The sequence below is a fragment of the Sinocyclocheilus grahami genome, unplaced genomic scaffold (genome assembly GCF_001515645.1).
Source record: "Sinocyclocheilus grahami isolate Dianchi unplaced genomic scaffold, SAMN03320097.WGS_v1.1 scaffold316.1, whole genome shotgun sequence".
Lineage (NCBI taxonomy): Eukaryota > Metazoa > Chordata > Actinopteri > Cypriniformes > Cyprinidae > Sinocyclocheilus > Sinocyclocheilus grahami.
The window spans coordinates 1,057,215-1,072,214 of record NW_015505495.1 but is presented as its reverse complement, the minus strand read 5'-3'; the positions used below and the strand labels follow the sequence as shown (position 1 = coordinate 1,072,214).

General features: G+C 40.9%; 1 protein-coding gene across 1 annotated transcript in view; it reads left to right on the top strand.

The window, feature by feature from the left end:
* Positions 1-15,000, top strand: part of myom3 (myomesin 3) — a 77,194-nt gene that overhangs the window by 13,942 nt on the left and 48,252 nt on the right. Inside the window, exons 4-8 of the mRNA XM_016294345.1 lie at positions 10,603-10,756; positions 11,934-12,091; positions 12,187-12,276; positions 13,184-13,272; positions 13,350-13,394. Coding sequence (XP_016149831.1) covers positions 10,603-10,756; positions 11,934-12,091; positions 12,187-12,276; positions 13,184-13,272; positions 13,350-13,394 — 536 coding nt within the window. The remainder of the gene's footprint in view (positions 1-10,602; positions 10,757-11,933; positions 12,092-12,186; positions 12,277-13,183; positions 13,273-13,349; positions 13,395-15,000) is intronic.

The following is a 15,000-nucleotide window of genomic DNA, read 5'->3' as shown; positions in this document are numbered from 1 at the left end:
CACACACTACACCAGACATGGTTCTGACACACACACACACACACACCAGACATGGTACTGACACACACACACTACACCAGACATGGTTCTGACACACACACACACACACACCAGACATGGTACTGACACACACACACTACACCAGACATGGTTCTGACACACACACACACACACACCAGACATGGTACTGACACACACACACTACACCAGACATGGTTCTGACACACACACACACACACACCAGACATGGTACTGACACACACACACTACACCAGACATGGTTCTGACACACACACACACACACACCAGACATGGTACTGACACACACACACTACACCAGACATGGTTCTGACACACACACACACACACACCAGACATGGTACTGACACACACACACTACACCAGACATGGTTCTGACACACACACACACACACACCAGACATGGTACTGACACACACACACTACACCAGACATGGTTCTGACACACACACACACACACACCAGACATGGTACTGACACACACACACTACACCAGACATGGTTCTGACACACACACACACACACACCAGACATGGTACTGACACACACACACTACACCAGACATGGTTCTGACACACACACACACACACACCAGACATGGTACTGACACACACACACTACACCAGACATGGTTCTGACACACACACACACACACACCAGACATGGTACTGACACACACACACTACACCAGACATGGTTCTGACACACACACACACACACACCAGACATGGTACTGACACACACACACTACACCAGACATGGTTCTGACACACACACACACACACACCAGACATGGTACTGACACACACACACTACACCAGACATGGTTCTGACACACACACACACACACACCAGACATGGTACTGACACACACACACTACACCAGACATGGTTCTGACACACACACACACACACACCAGACATGGTACTGACACACACACACTACACCAGACATGGTTCTGACACACACACACACACACACCAGACATGGTACTGACACACACACACTACACCAGACATGGTTCTGACACACACACACACACACACCAGACATGGTACTGACACACACACACTACACCAGACATGGTTCTGACACACACACACACACACACCAGACATGGTACTGACACACACACACTACACCAGACATGGTTCTGACACACACACACACACACACCAGACATGGTACTGACACACACACACTACACCAGACATGGTTCTGACACACACACACACACACACCAGACATGGTACTGACACACACACACTACACCAGACATGGTTCTGACACACACACACACACACACCAGACATGGTACTGACACACACACACTACACCAGACATGGTTCTGACACACACACACACACACACCAGACATGGTACTGACACACACACACTACACCAGACATGGTTCTGACACACACACACACACACACCAGACATGGTACTGACACACACACACTACACCAGACATGGTTCTGACACACACACACACACACACCAGACATGGTACTGACACACACACACTACACCAGACATGGTTCTGACACACACACACACACACACCAGACATGGTACTGACACACACACACTACACCAGACATGGTTCTGACACACACACACACACACACCAGACATGGTACTGACACACACACACTACACCAGACATGGTTCTGACACACACACACACACACACCAGACATGGTACTGACACACACACACTACACCAGACATGGTTCTGACACACACACACACACACACCAGACATGGTACTGACACACACACACTACACCAGACATGGTTCTGACACACACACACACACACACCAGACATGGTACTGACACACACACACTACACCAGACATGGTTCTGACACACACACACACACACACCAGACATGGTACTGACACACACACACTACACCAGACATGGTTCTGACACACACACACACACACACCAGACATGGTACTGACACACACACACTACACCAGACATGGTTCTGACACACACACACACACACACCAGACATGGTACTGACACACACACACTACACCAGACATGGTTCTGACACACACACACACACACACCAGACATGGTACTGACACACACACACTACACCAGACATGGTTCTGACACACACACACACACACACCAGACATGGTACTGACACACACACACTACACCAGACATGGTTCTGACACACACACACACACACACCAGACATGGTACTGACACACACACACTACACCAGACATGGTTCTGACACACACACACACACACACCAGACATGGTACTGACACACACACACTACACCAGACATGGTTCTGACACACACACACACACACACCAGACATGGTACTGACACACACACACTACACCAGACATGGTTCTGACACACACACACACACACACCAGACATGGTACTGACACACACACACTACACCAGACATGGTTCTGACACACACACACACACACACCAGACATGGTACTGACACACACACACTACACCAGACATGGTTCTGACACACACACACACACACACCAGACATGGTACTGACACACACACACTACACCAGACATGGTTCTGACACACACACACACACACACCAGACATGGTACTGACACACACACACTACACCAGACATGGTTCTGACACACACACACACACACACCAGACATGGTACTGACACACACACACTACACCAGACATGGTTCTGACACACACACACACACACACCAGACATGGTACTGACACACACACACTACACCAGACATGGTACTGACACACACACACACTACACCAAACATGGTACTGACACACACACTACACCAGACATGGTTCTGACACACACACACACACACACACTACACCAGACATGGTTCTGACACACACACACACACACACACTACACCAGACATGGTTCTGACACACACACACACACACACACTACACCAGACATGGTTCTGACACACACACACACACACACACTACACCAGACATGGTTCTGACACACACACACACACACACACTACACCAGACATGGTTCTGACACACACACACACACACACACTACACCAGACATGGTTCTGACACACACACACACACACACACTACACCAGACATGGTTCTGACACACACACACACACACACACTACACCAGACATGGTTCTGACACACACACACACACACACACTACACCAGACATGGTTCTGACACACACACACACACACACACTACACCAGACATGGTTCTGACACACACACACACACACACACTACACCAGACATGGTTCTGACACACACACACACACACACACTACACCAGACATGGTTCTGACACACACACACACACACACACTACACCAGACATGGTTCTGACACACACACACACACACACACTACACCAGACATGGTTCTGACACACACACACACACACACACTACACCAGACATGGTTCTGACACACACACACACACACACACTACACCAGACATGGTTCTGACACACACACACACACACACACTACACCAGACATGGTTCTGACACACACACACACACACACACTACACCAGACATGGTTCTGACACACACACACACACACACACTACACCAGACATGGTTCTGACACACACACACACACACACACTACACCAGACATGGTTCTGACACACACACACACACACACACTACACCAGACATGGTTCTGACACACACACACACACACACACTACACCAGACATGGTTCTGACACACACACACACACACACACTACACCAGACATGGTTCTGACACACACACACACACACACACTACACCAGACATGGTTCTGACACACACACACACACACACACTACACCAGACATGGTTCTGACACACACACACACACACACACTACACCAGACATGGTTCTGACACACACACACACACACACACTACACCAGACATGGTTCTGACACACACACACACACACACACTACACCAGACATGGTTCTGACACACACACACACACACACACTACACCAGACATGGTTCTGACACACACACACACACACACACTACACCAGACATGGTTCTGACACACACACACACACACACACTACACCAGACATGGTTCTGACACACACACACACACACACACTACACCAGACATGGTTCTGACACACACACACACACACACACTACACCAGACATGGTTCTGACACACACACACACACACACACTACACCAGACATGGTTCTGACACACACACACACACACACACTACACCAGACATGGTTCTGACACACACACACACACACACACTACACCAGACATGGTTCTGACACACACACACACACACACACTACACCAGACATGGTTCTGACACACACACACACACACACACTACACCAGACATGGTTCTGACACACACACACACACACACACTACACCAGACATGGTTCTGACACACACACACACACACACACTACACCAGACATGGTTCTGACACACACACACACACACACACTACACCAGACATGGTTCTGACACACACACACACACACACACTACACCAGACATGGTTCTGACACACACACACACACACACACTACACCAGACATGGTTCTGACACACACACACACACACACACTACACCAGACATGGTTCTGACACACACACACACACACACACTACACCAGACATGGTTCTGACACACACACACACACACACACTACACCAGACATGGTTCTGACACACACACACACACACACACTACACCAGACATGGTTCTGACACACACACACACACACACACTACACCAGACATGGTTCTGACACACACACACACACACACACTACACCAGACATGGTTCTGACACACACACACACACACACACTACACCAGACATGGTTCTGACACACACACACACACACACACTACACCAGACATGGTACTGTCACACACACACTACACTAGACATGGTACTGTCACACACACACTACACCAGACATGGTTCTGACACACACACAAACACACACACACTACATGGCTTTAGCAGGAAGTGAACATGTCTTTGGTCACCTTTTGTTAACAAGCTGACATGATGACATTGTTTAAGAGCTTTGCTTTTTTAAACCCCAGTGAGGGTCACAGCTTGTCCTGCTGAACATCTGAAAGGTTTAAATATAAGATGATGGAGTCTCAGATGCTGCTGGGGCACGGCAGGTCAAGACATGATTTACATGACAAACCCTTTTATCAGCGGAGCCGTCCACATCACATCAACTCATGACTGGGTTTATCATATCAAAATCTCTCAAACATTCATAGGAGATTTATATCATAAATAAACATTGAAACATGAACACAGTTTTGGATTGCATTGCATTAAAAATAGGGCACATACAAATTCATCCAGCAAGAAAAAACGTGCAGGAAAAGAACAGCAGCAAACACACACAAAAAACCCTGTCTAGGTCCAAATCAAAAGAAAGATTTTTGGAGGGGGGATCCATAAAGATTTTAAAGATAAACCGGAAAGTAAAACACAATACAGTGGTAGTTAGTTAGTTAGTTTGTTTATTTGTTTATTTATTTACTTACCCATTTGATTTTGTGGTGAAATATGAACTGAACATGCTTTTATAATATATATAAAATTAATATATATTACTATTACTTTTACTACATATATATATACAGGTGCATCTCAATAAATTAGAATGCCGTGGAAAAGTTCATTTATTTCAGTACAATTCAATTCAAATTGTGAAACTCGTGTATTAAATAAATTCAGTGCACACAGACTGAAGTAGTTTAAGTCTTTGGTTCTTTTAATTGTGATGATTTTGGCTCACATTTAACAAAGACCCACCAATTCACTATCTCAGCAAATTAGAATACATCATAAGACCAATAAAAAACATTTTTAGTGAATTGTTGGCCTTCTAGAAAGTATGTTAATTTACTGTACATGTACTCAATACTTCTGTATATATATATATATATATATATATATATATATATACTGTATATATAATAAAATAAAAATTTTCAGCCTTTATTTATTTATTTGTTTGTTTATTTTTAGAGTAAAAAAATTTAATGCAAGAAGTTTGGTTGTTATTTTTTTCCCATTTGATTTTGGGGTAAAATATGTCATGAGCATGTTCTCAATAACATCAAAGTATTATCTAAAACAGCATTTTTATTTATTTATTTATGAGTAAAAAATTTTCAATACAAGAAGTAAAACACAATAAATTGGTAGTTTGTTTATTCATTCATTCCCATTTGATTTTGGGGTGAAATATGACCTCAACATGTTCTTGGCAGGTTTGAAATATCCACTCATTTTGAACAAACTAAAGCAGCTCTCTTATTTTACCTTCAGTTTTTCTCTTCCTCTCTGCGCTGTGGCTGCTCCCCTGCTTAGCATTATGGGAAGGGCACGTTCGCTGTATTCACCTCTCACGCTTAACAGGTTTACTTGCAATTGACAGCCGCTTTAGTTTTGAGACTGGTAATCCTGTTCAGAAGCCGGTCATGCTCCTCCGGCGGAGGGTTACGGCACAGAAAGAGCTCGGGAAAACAGTTTCTGATGAAAAAGGTCACTTCAGTAAATCAAGCCTCAAATGCAGGACGGATGATTTGAGGATGAGTGATAAAGCCTGTCAGGACTGGATCTGGCCTGGAATGAAGGTCAAGCAGAGTCTTGCTGTGGTTTTGTGTTTAAGTGAAGGTGAGACGAGAGAGACGGGATCAAGTGTTCATCTCGTAAAGTAAGTCGCTCATATGAAGTAGTGTCACGCTCTGCATCATTTTCACACGTAGAGGCAGAAGAATACACTTGTCAGTCCTCGTCTGAGCAGCACGACACAGACAGCTTCAGCTGCTGGCGTCTGTTTTACTGAGACACCGAACATTGCGAAATGTTTTCCGATATGTAAACTGGATGAGACTGAAGGTCAGCTCAGGGTTTGAGATGAAGGAAGCAGGGGCATAGATCACGCGGGGGACGTGACAGCCGCCTTATTCACCTGTAACCAAAAGAGGAGGATGAGGCGAAAAGAATAACTCTCGGCCCTCATCCTCACTCCAGTGTCGGCTCCAGCCCCCGAATCCAGCCCATGGAGGGCTCCTGTCCCCGAGTTTAGCCCGGAGAGGGCTCCAGTACCCGAGTTTAGCCCGGAGAGGGCTCCAGTACCCGAGTTTAGCTCGGAGAGGGCTCCTGTCCCCGAGTTTAGCCCGGAGAGGGCGCCAGTCCCCGAGTTTAGCCCGGAGAGGACGCCAGTCCCCGAGTTTAGCCCGGAGAGGAGAGTCTTGCTGTGGTTTTGTGTTTAAGTGAAGGTGAGACGAGAGAGACGGGATCAAGTGTTCATCTCGTAAAGTAAGTCGCTCATATGAAGTAGTGTCACGCTCTGCATCATTTTCACACGTAGAGGCAGAAGAATACACGTGTCAGTCCTCGTCTGAGCAGCACGACACAGACAGCTTCAGCTGCTGGCGTCTGTTTTACTGAGACACCGAACATTGCGAAATGTTTTCCGATATGTAAACTGGATGAGACTGAAGGTCAGCTCAGGGTTTGAGATGAAGGAAGCAGGGGCGTAGATCACGCGGGGGACGTGACAGCCGCCTTATTCACCTGTAACCAAAAGAGGAGGATGAGGCGAAAAGAATAACTCTCGGCCCTCATCCTCACTCCAGTGTCGGCTCCTGTCCCCGAGTTTAGCCCGGAGAGGACGCCAGTCCCCGAGTTTAGCCCGGAGAGGGCTCCAGTCCCCGAGTTTAGCCCGGAGAGGGCTCCAGTCCCCGAGTTTAGCCCGGAGAGGACGCCAGTCCCCGAGTTTAGCCCGGAGAGGGCTCCAGTCCCCGAGTCTAGTCCGGAGAGGACGCCAGTCCCCGAGTTTAGCCCGGAGAGGATGCCAGTCCCCGAGTTTAGCCCGGAGAGGGCTCCAGTCCCCGAGTTAGGCCTACGGAGGGCCTCTGAAACTGACATTCTCCCCAAGGATTTTTTTTGGGGGGGTAGTAGGGGTCCGTCCGTGGAGGCCGGGCCGAGTGCTGAGGCCAGGCTACCTGAGCTCCCTGTTCCACCATGGCGCCCTGAACTGTCTGCTCCGCCATGGGTCCCGGAACGAGTACCGCTCTGGAGGCCCCTCAGGACAGACACGGGATGGCAGGCCCTCCCCGTTGGATGTTGTGGGGCGCGTGGATGCGCTTTCCTGGAGGGGGGAGTAATGTCAGTCCTGTGTCTTGTGTTTTCCTCCCCCACATGCTCCATGTTATGTTTATGCCCTTATTTGGTCTTCCTGTTCCTGCCCTGATTGTGTTCATTTGTTTCCAGCTGTGTTTTCCCTCATGTCATCATGTTCATTGTTTCCAGGTGTTCCCTCATTAGTTTCCATCATTTAAGCCCTCTGTGTTTCCATGTCTAGCGTGCTGTCTTAAACGTCGATCCCCGTTCCCACGTGTGTGTGTTCCTTGTTCCCTTTGGATTAATAAAGACTGTTATAGTAATTCTCCTGCGTTCTCCTCGTTCCTCGTTCCTCGCTCCTCACCGTTGGCACACCATGACACATATTATATTTGTATCTTATATAAATATGAAGTTGTGTATCTTTATATTTAATAGAATTTTAGTTTACTCACTTTATTTAATTAATTATGTATTTATTTATTCATATCTTTTTTTATTAATATAATGATATGTATCTGTCAGACAATTTAATTATTTTCTCTCGTTTTCTCTTATTTGTTGTAAATGTTGATTTATTTCTTTATTTATCTATCTATTTTGAATTATATTATTTGATATCTTATTTTCATATAAAGATTTGTATCTTTCAGACATCAGAATTATAGTTTTTCTCGTTTTCTCTTAGTTTTGTTGTAAATTCTCTTTATTGATGATCCAAAGAGCATCTCGAGCTTCAATAGAAGAAAATCTGTCGGTCACATGATCAATGACACTCATTTACATACTCTTGATTAGTCACAGAAAGGGTGCACTGAAATATTAGTGCACAAAATCCTAAAACTTTCAGGTTTAATTAGGATTATATAATGATCGGATGAATAGAAATAACAAAAGAGCAGAAATGAGAGGGAGCATTCATTGGCTCTGCAGATGTGTTTTCAGTCTCCATCTGAAACTGGATTAATCCTTTTACCATTCATGTGTAAATATGTTGGACCATTATGGTGTTTTTCTCATCCCTGTGTCTTTCAGGCTTAGTCTTTTAGACTCTCTCAGCATAAGAGCTTTCATTTGAATCTCTGCGCTCATCAGTCTGACAGCGCCGCTGCTCTAAAGCGAAACTGTAAAGTGTCAAAGTGAAGAATGGCAACTTCTAATTGCACTCAGACGTTTTAAATCACCTGATATCGACCCTGAGGATAACTGGCATTTGTTTGTCTCCCACTGCATTCGTCTGCCATCGGGATTCACAGTGAGATCCTCAGCCAGCGCTCCTGCTGAAAGTTCACCTTCAAATCATCCTTTGAAAACTTTTGTAAAAAGTTGTAACCTTTGTGCTGTGTTGAAAACCCTATGACTCCTATGGTGTTCCCTGTCAAAAATGACCGGCCCTTTAAAAGTTGCTTGTAAATCACTCGTTAAGCTATATTATCACCAAATGTTGAATTCGATATTTTTGTCAGCTTGTTTTCTTTCTGTTAGCACAGGTTTTGTGTTTCTTTTTGATGGTAGGCCGGTCATTTTTGACCCGGAAAACTGCAAGTTTGACTCTGTGCCATTTTGTACAAAATAAAAGCATTTCAAGATAAATTTCCTGGTTAACTTTTGTTTTGTTGAAACCACAACAAAAGATAAAACAAGAGAAAAATATAAATATATAAATAAATTTACAACAAAAATAAGAGAAAACGAGATCAAATAATGGTATTGTCTGTAAAATGCACATATTTATTTTATTATAAGAATAAATAATTAAATATGATTTTATTTTGTACAAAATGGCACAAAGTCACACTTGTGGTTTTTCTGGTCAACAATGCAAAAGCCTGCAAAAAAAAATCCTTTTGCTATATTATCACCAAATATTGGATTCAGTCTGTTTGTCCAATATTTGGTGATAATAATATAGCATAACAAAGCAGTTTCTAAGCTATTTTTGCAGGCTGGTAATGTTTGACCAAGAACAGTACAAGTGTAAAAAGGTGGGGGGGGAAATCCCTCAAAAAGTACAAACAAATATCTAAAAAATTTTGGGGAAGTTGATATTCCCAGTGTGATCAAAGTCAGAAAGTTTTAGTCCAGTTTGACAACATATCAATCTCCTCTCCAGGTCAAAATGACCGGAACACACCATAAAAAAATAAATAAAATATAATCAATCAAAATAGAACGCTTATATAAATTATAATAAAATATAAATTAATTCAATCATAAAATGATCAATTAAAATAAATATTTTTAAAATACAAACAAATCAAAATAAAACAATTACTAACAATCAGTTAAACCCTAAAAATATAAAATACAAATAAATTATAAAAAATAAAATAAAAAGTAATAACATTGCATCTTGCAACCAAAACCGTTTCTCACCTTTGACCCCAGGGAGGCCCTGAGAGAGACGCTGTCCAGTGATGAGCTGCACGAGAGAGACCAGTGGACGCTGTTCGGGAACGAGGCTGAGAAACTGGAGATCGGTGTGATCAGAAACCAGCGTGTCGTTCGTGAGCGTGTGGATCGATTGGCTCTGCGCCGGGAGGTGAGTGAGTGACTGAGTGACAGCAGAGAGCTTCATAGCACCTCTCAAGACACCGGAGTTCTTTCACTTTATAGTTTTAAAGGAATAATTTATCCCGAAATGACATTTCTGGATTCATTTACTCACCCTCATGCTGTTTCGAACCCCTACAACTATATTTTTCCTGACTATCCTGGTCAGTTTTTTTCAATAAAGTGAAAGTAAATGGGGACAGAACAAAAAACACCATAAAAGCATTATAAATTAGTTTATAATTATAAATTAATTCTGTTATAGAATTATATTATAAAGCTTTTATGACAGATTTTTGTGAAAAACAGACTTGTATGTAACAGGGATATTACAGTAAACTCAAATCATAAAAAATACGGTTTATAATTTTTTTCTAAACTTTACTTGAAATTAATAAATTAAATATAAAAAAAGATATTTCAGCTACTTGCATGGCAACATTTCTAATTTTAAATTAGTTTAATTTAATTTAACTAAAATAGCTACAAATACTGAAATAAAAAATAAGAATTATTCAAAACAAAATAGACTCATTTAAAAAAAAATACTAAAATGACAAAAAAAACATTAAAATTATTACAATTTTAACTAATTTAAATGAAAGTGGAAAATATAAAAATATAAACAAATTCAAAATATGAATAAAAACTATAATAGTATCTCAAGAATGCTAAAGTAATAAATGAGGATAGAACAAAAAACACCATAAAATCTATATAAATTAGTTCATATAACCTGTTATATTTTAAAGCTTTTTATGATACAATTTGTGTGAGATTTGTTTGAAAAACAGACTGAAATCAGACTAAAACTCAGAAATTGGTAGTATATTTCACAAATAATTACAAAGAAACTGCAAGTAACATTAAATTGAACGTGAAATTTTTGAAGTAGACTGAAATAGTATTTTGTACAAAACTTATAATATAGTTTTTTTATTACAATAAAAACTAAAAAAATACAAATTATTTTTTTACAGTGTAGTTGCCAGGGTAATATTTCTCGTTTTCATTTAGTTTAACTTCATGTACTAAAATAAATAAAGCTAAAACTTATTTAAAAAAAAATAATAGACAAAACTATATAGACATCATATATTTTTTCATATACATATCAATTTTTTCAGAGTGAGTAAATGATGACAGAACTGCTTGTTATTCTTCAGGCCGAGAGAAAAGCTTCTTTGCACATGAAGTTGATTGAGGATCTGAGCATGAAGGCTCCTGATTTCCCCGTCCCGCTGCGGCCGCACACGGTGTGGACCGGGATGGACGTCAAACTCTCCTGTTCGGTTCAGGGCTGCCCGCTTCCCAGCGTCACATGGTGAGAGTCTCAGCAAACCTGTATCTCCAAAACAAAAGAGCCTCAACCTCCAAAGACCGACGTGTGTGATAGCAGAGTGTGAATCTTGTCGACAGGTATAAGGATGACGTTCCTCTCCGAGGATCTCTGCCGTGGAACTACAAGCTGATGCAGAAGTGCGGCCTCGACGTTTTAGAGATCAGGAGGTGAAGCTAAAAACCTACAGGAGTCATTCCTTTATTCAGTTTACTTATGGCACCATTAATATTCTATTCTAGTTTGTATTTATATTTTTACATTTATTTAAGTTTTTTTATATTTTCCATTTTTATTTTAATAATTTTGTTGTTGTTTTTTTGTCATTTTTATTAGTTTTTTATTTTTTGTATGTGTATATACATTTCATTAATCTTTAATTCAGCTTTAGTTTACTTTAAGTTAAACTAAACGACTAGCTGAAATAAAATATAAATTTTTGTTTTTGTATTTTTGTTATTTTAGGTAGAAATTTCTGCCAGAATGATAATTATTTGTAAGCATTACTTTATTATTTTATTCATTTGTTTTATTTTATCTTTTATTTAATTTGTTTATTTATTTTGGTTATGTTGAAATCACAACAAAAATGAGAGAAAACGAGAGAAAACAACAATTATATTATCTAAAATGAGCATATTTAAGATATAAATATAATATATTACAATATAAATAAATAAACAAAAATCACAGAAACAAGAGGAAAATAACAGTTATACTGCCTGAAAGATTCATATCTTTATATTCATGTAATAAATAAATAAATATATTTTCACAAAATACTTTTCAAGTACAATACATATCAAGTAACGAACATATTTTTTAATGGTTTTATTTTTAGTTTTAATTAACAACAAAAAACAAAGCCCTGAGTGACACATTTAATTTCCTTCTTGAAACACAAGTTGAATGTTTGAGCTTCTGTGCTCCATGCAATTAATGTTCAATAAATGAATAATTAATTAATTGAAAAAAACTCAGAACAGATTGCAGATGCTTTTATTTTGTACCTCTTCAACAATAAAATATGTCTGCTGTCTAACTTCGTTTTCTTTCTTTCCTTTCTTTTCTTTTCAGATGTTCTGCTGAAGATGCCGGAGAATACAAGGTTATAGCGAAAAGTTCTCTGGGAGAGGCAACGTCCAGCGCCAGGCTGACAGTCAACTGTGAGTTCATGTTTATCATGCTATTTAGCTGATTCCTTGACTTGTTTTGAGTTTGAACCTTGTTCTTCCATTTGCAGCACATGAAGGGGCCGAGGCGAAACTGAAGCACTCGTGGACGCCCAGTGAGTGCCTTTGCTCTTCTTAATGCAAAATAAACAGCATTTTGGAGTATTTTATCTGGTTATGCAACCACCAAGAATACTCTAGCAACCACATAGCACCCACCCAGAACACTCTAGTAACAATATAGCAACCACCCGGAACATTCTAGTAACCATATAGCAAGGGCAGGGCCGTTTCTAGCCAATTTGACACCCTAGGCGAAATCCCTATCCCTACAGTATGTATATATTTATATATATACATATATGTATATTCTTTTCAGACGCCAGTTGCTTGTCACATTCAAATTGGTTGTCATAGTAACGACACTAATTTGTGGAGATTCAGCACATTGAGTTTCACAAATCTGAATGCATTATTTGTAAATTGACTGTTAAGATAAACATTTTGCACAAATTATCTGTAATATCGTTGTGTTGCCACTAGATGCTGTATAAGCCCTATGTAACAGTCTCTCGTAGCTAAGACATTGCACATAAATCACACATAAATTAATTTTATTACATTTGGATTTGGATGCATGTTTAGATATTATCAATGGCTACTTTTTTGTCTTTATCTGTTTTCTGTTAAAAAAAATGTTGTTGTTGTTTCTTGAAACATTGATTTAAAGTGTCAGTTATTGCATTATTATTTCAGTCAAACCCTTTGTTACCCCAAACTACATATAAAAGCTTGATCAGTGGCATAAAAGTAGCCAACGCAGCTACTTAATCCTTTGCTACTCGTTAAGGTGTGAACATCCCCTTTAAATAACGTGACGCTCTGCCCTCGATGACACTGCTCCCATTAAGCGCTGTTGGAAGTGAATAGCTCGCCTATGCCTAGAAACGGCCCTGACCCAGGGCACTCTAGCAACCAGACAGAACACTCTAGTAACTGCATAGCAACCAGATAATACATTCTAGCAACTGCATAGCAACCACAGAACACTTCAGCAACTGCATAGCAACCAGACAGAACATATTAGCAACTGCATAGCAACCTCCTGGAACACTCTAGCAACTGCATAGCAACCACAGAACACTTCAGCAACTGCATAGCAACCAGACAGAACATATTAGCAACTGCATAGCAACCTCCTGGAACACTCTAGCAACTGCATAGCAACCACAGAACACTTCAGCAACTGCATAGCAACCAGACAGAACATATTAGCAACTGCATAGCAACCTCCTGGAACACTCTAGCAACTGCATAGCAACCACTGAACATTCTAGTAACCATATAGCAACCACCCTGGAACACTTGCAACAGCATAGCAACCACTGTATGAATTACATATTGGTTTAGAATACATTTTAGAAATGTAGCTTTAATATATATATATATATATATATATATATATATATATATATATAATGTTTTCTATTTCAAAGAAACGCTGTTCTTTTGAACGGTCTATTTATCTGTGACTCCTGAAGAATAAAATCTATCACTGTTTCCACAAAAATATTCGGCTGCACAACATTGATAATAATCAGAAATGTTTCTTGAGCAGCAAATCAGCATATTAGAATGATTTCTGAAGATCATGTGACACTGAAGACTGGAGTAATGATGCTGAAAATTCAGCTTTGATCACAGAAATAAATTACATTTTAA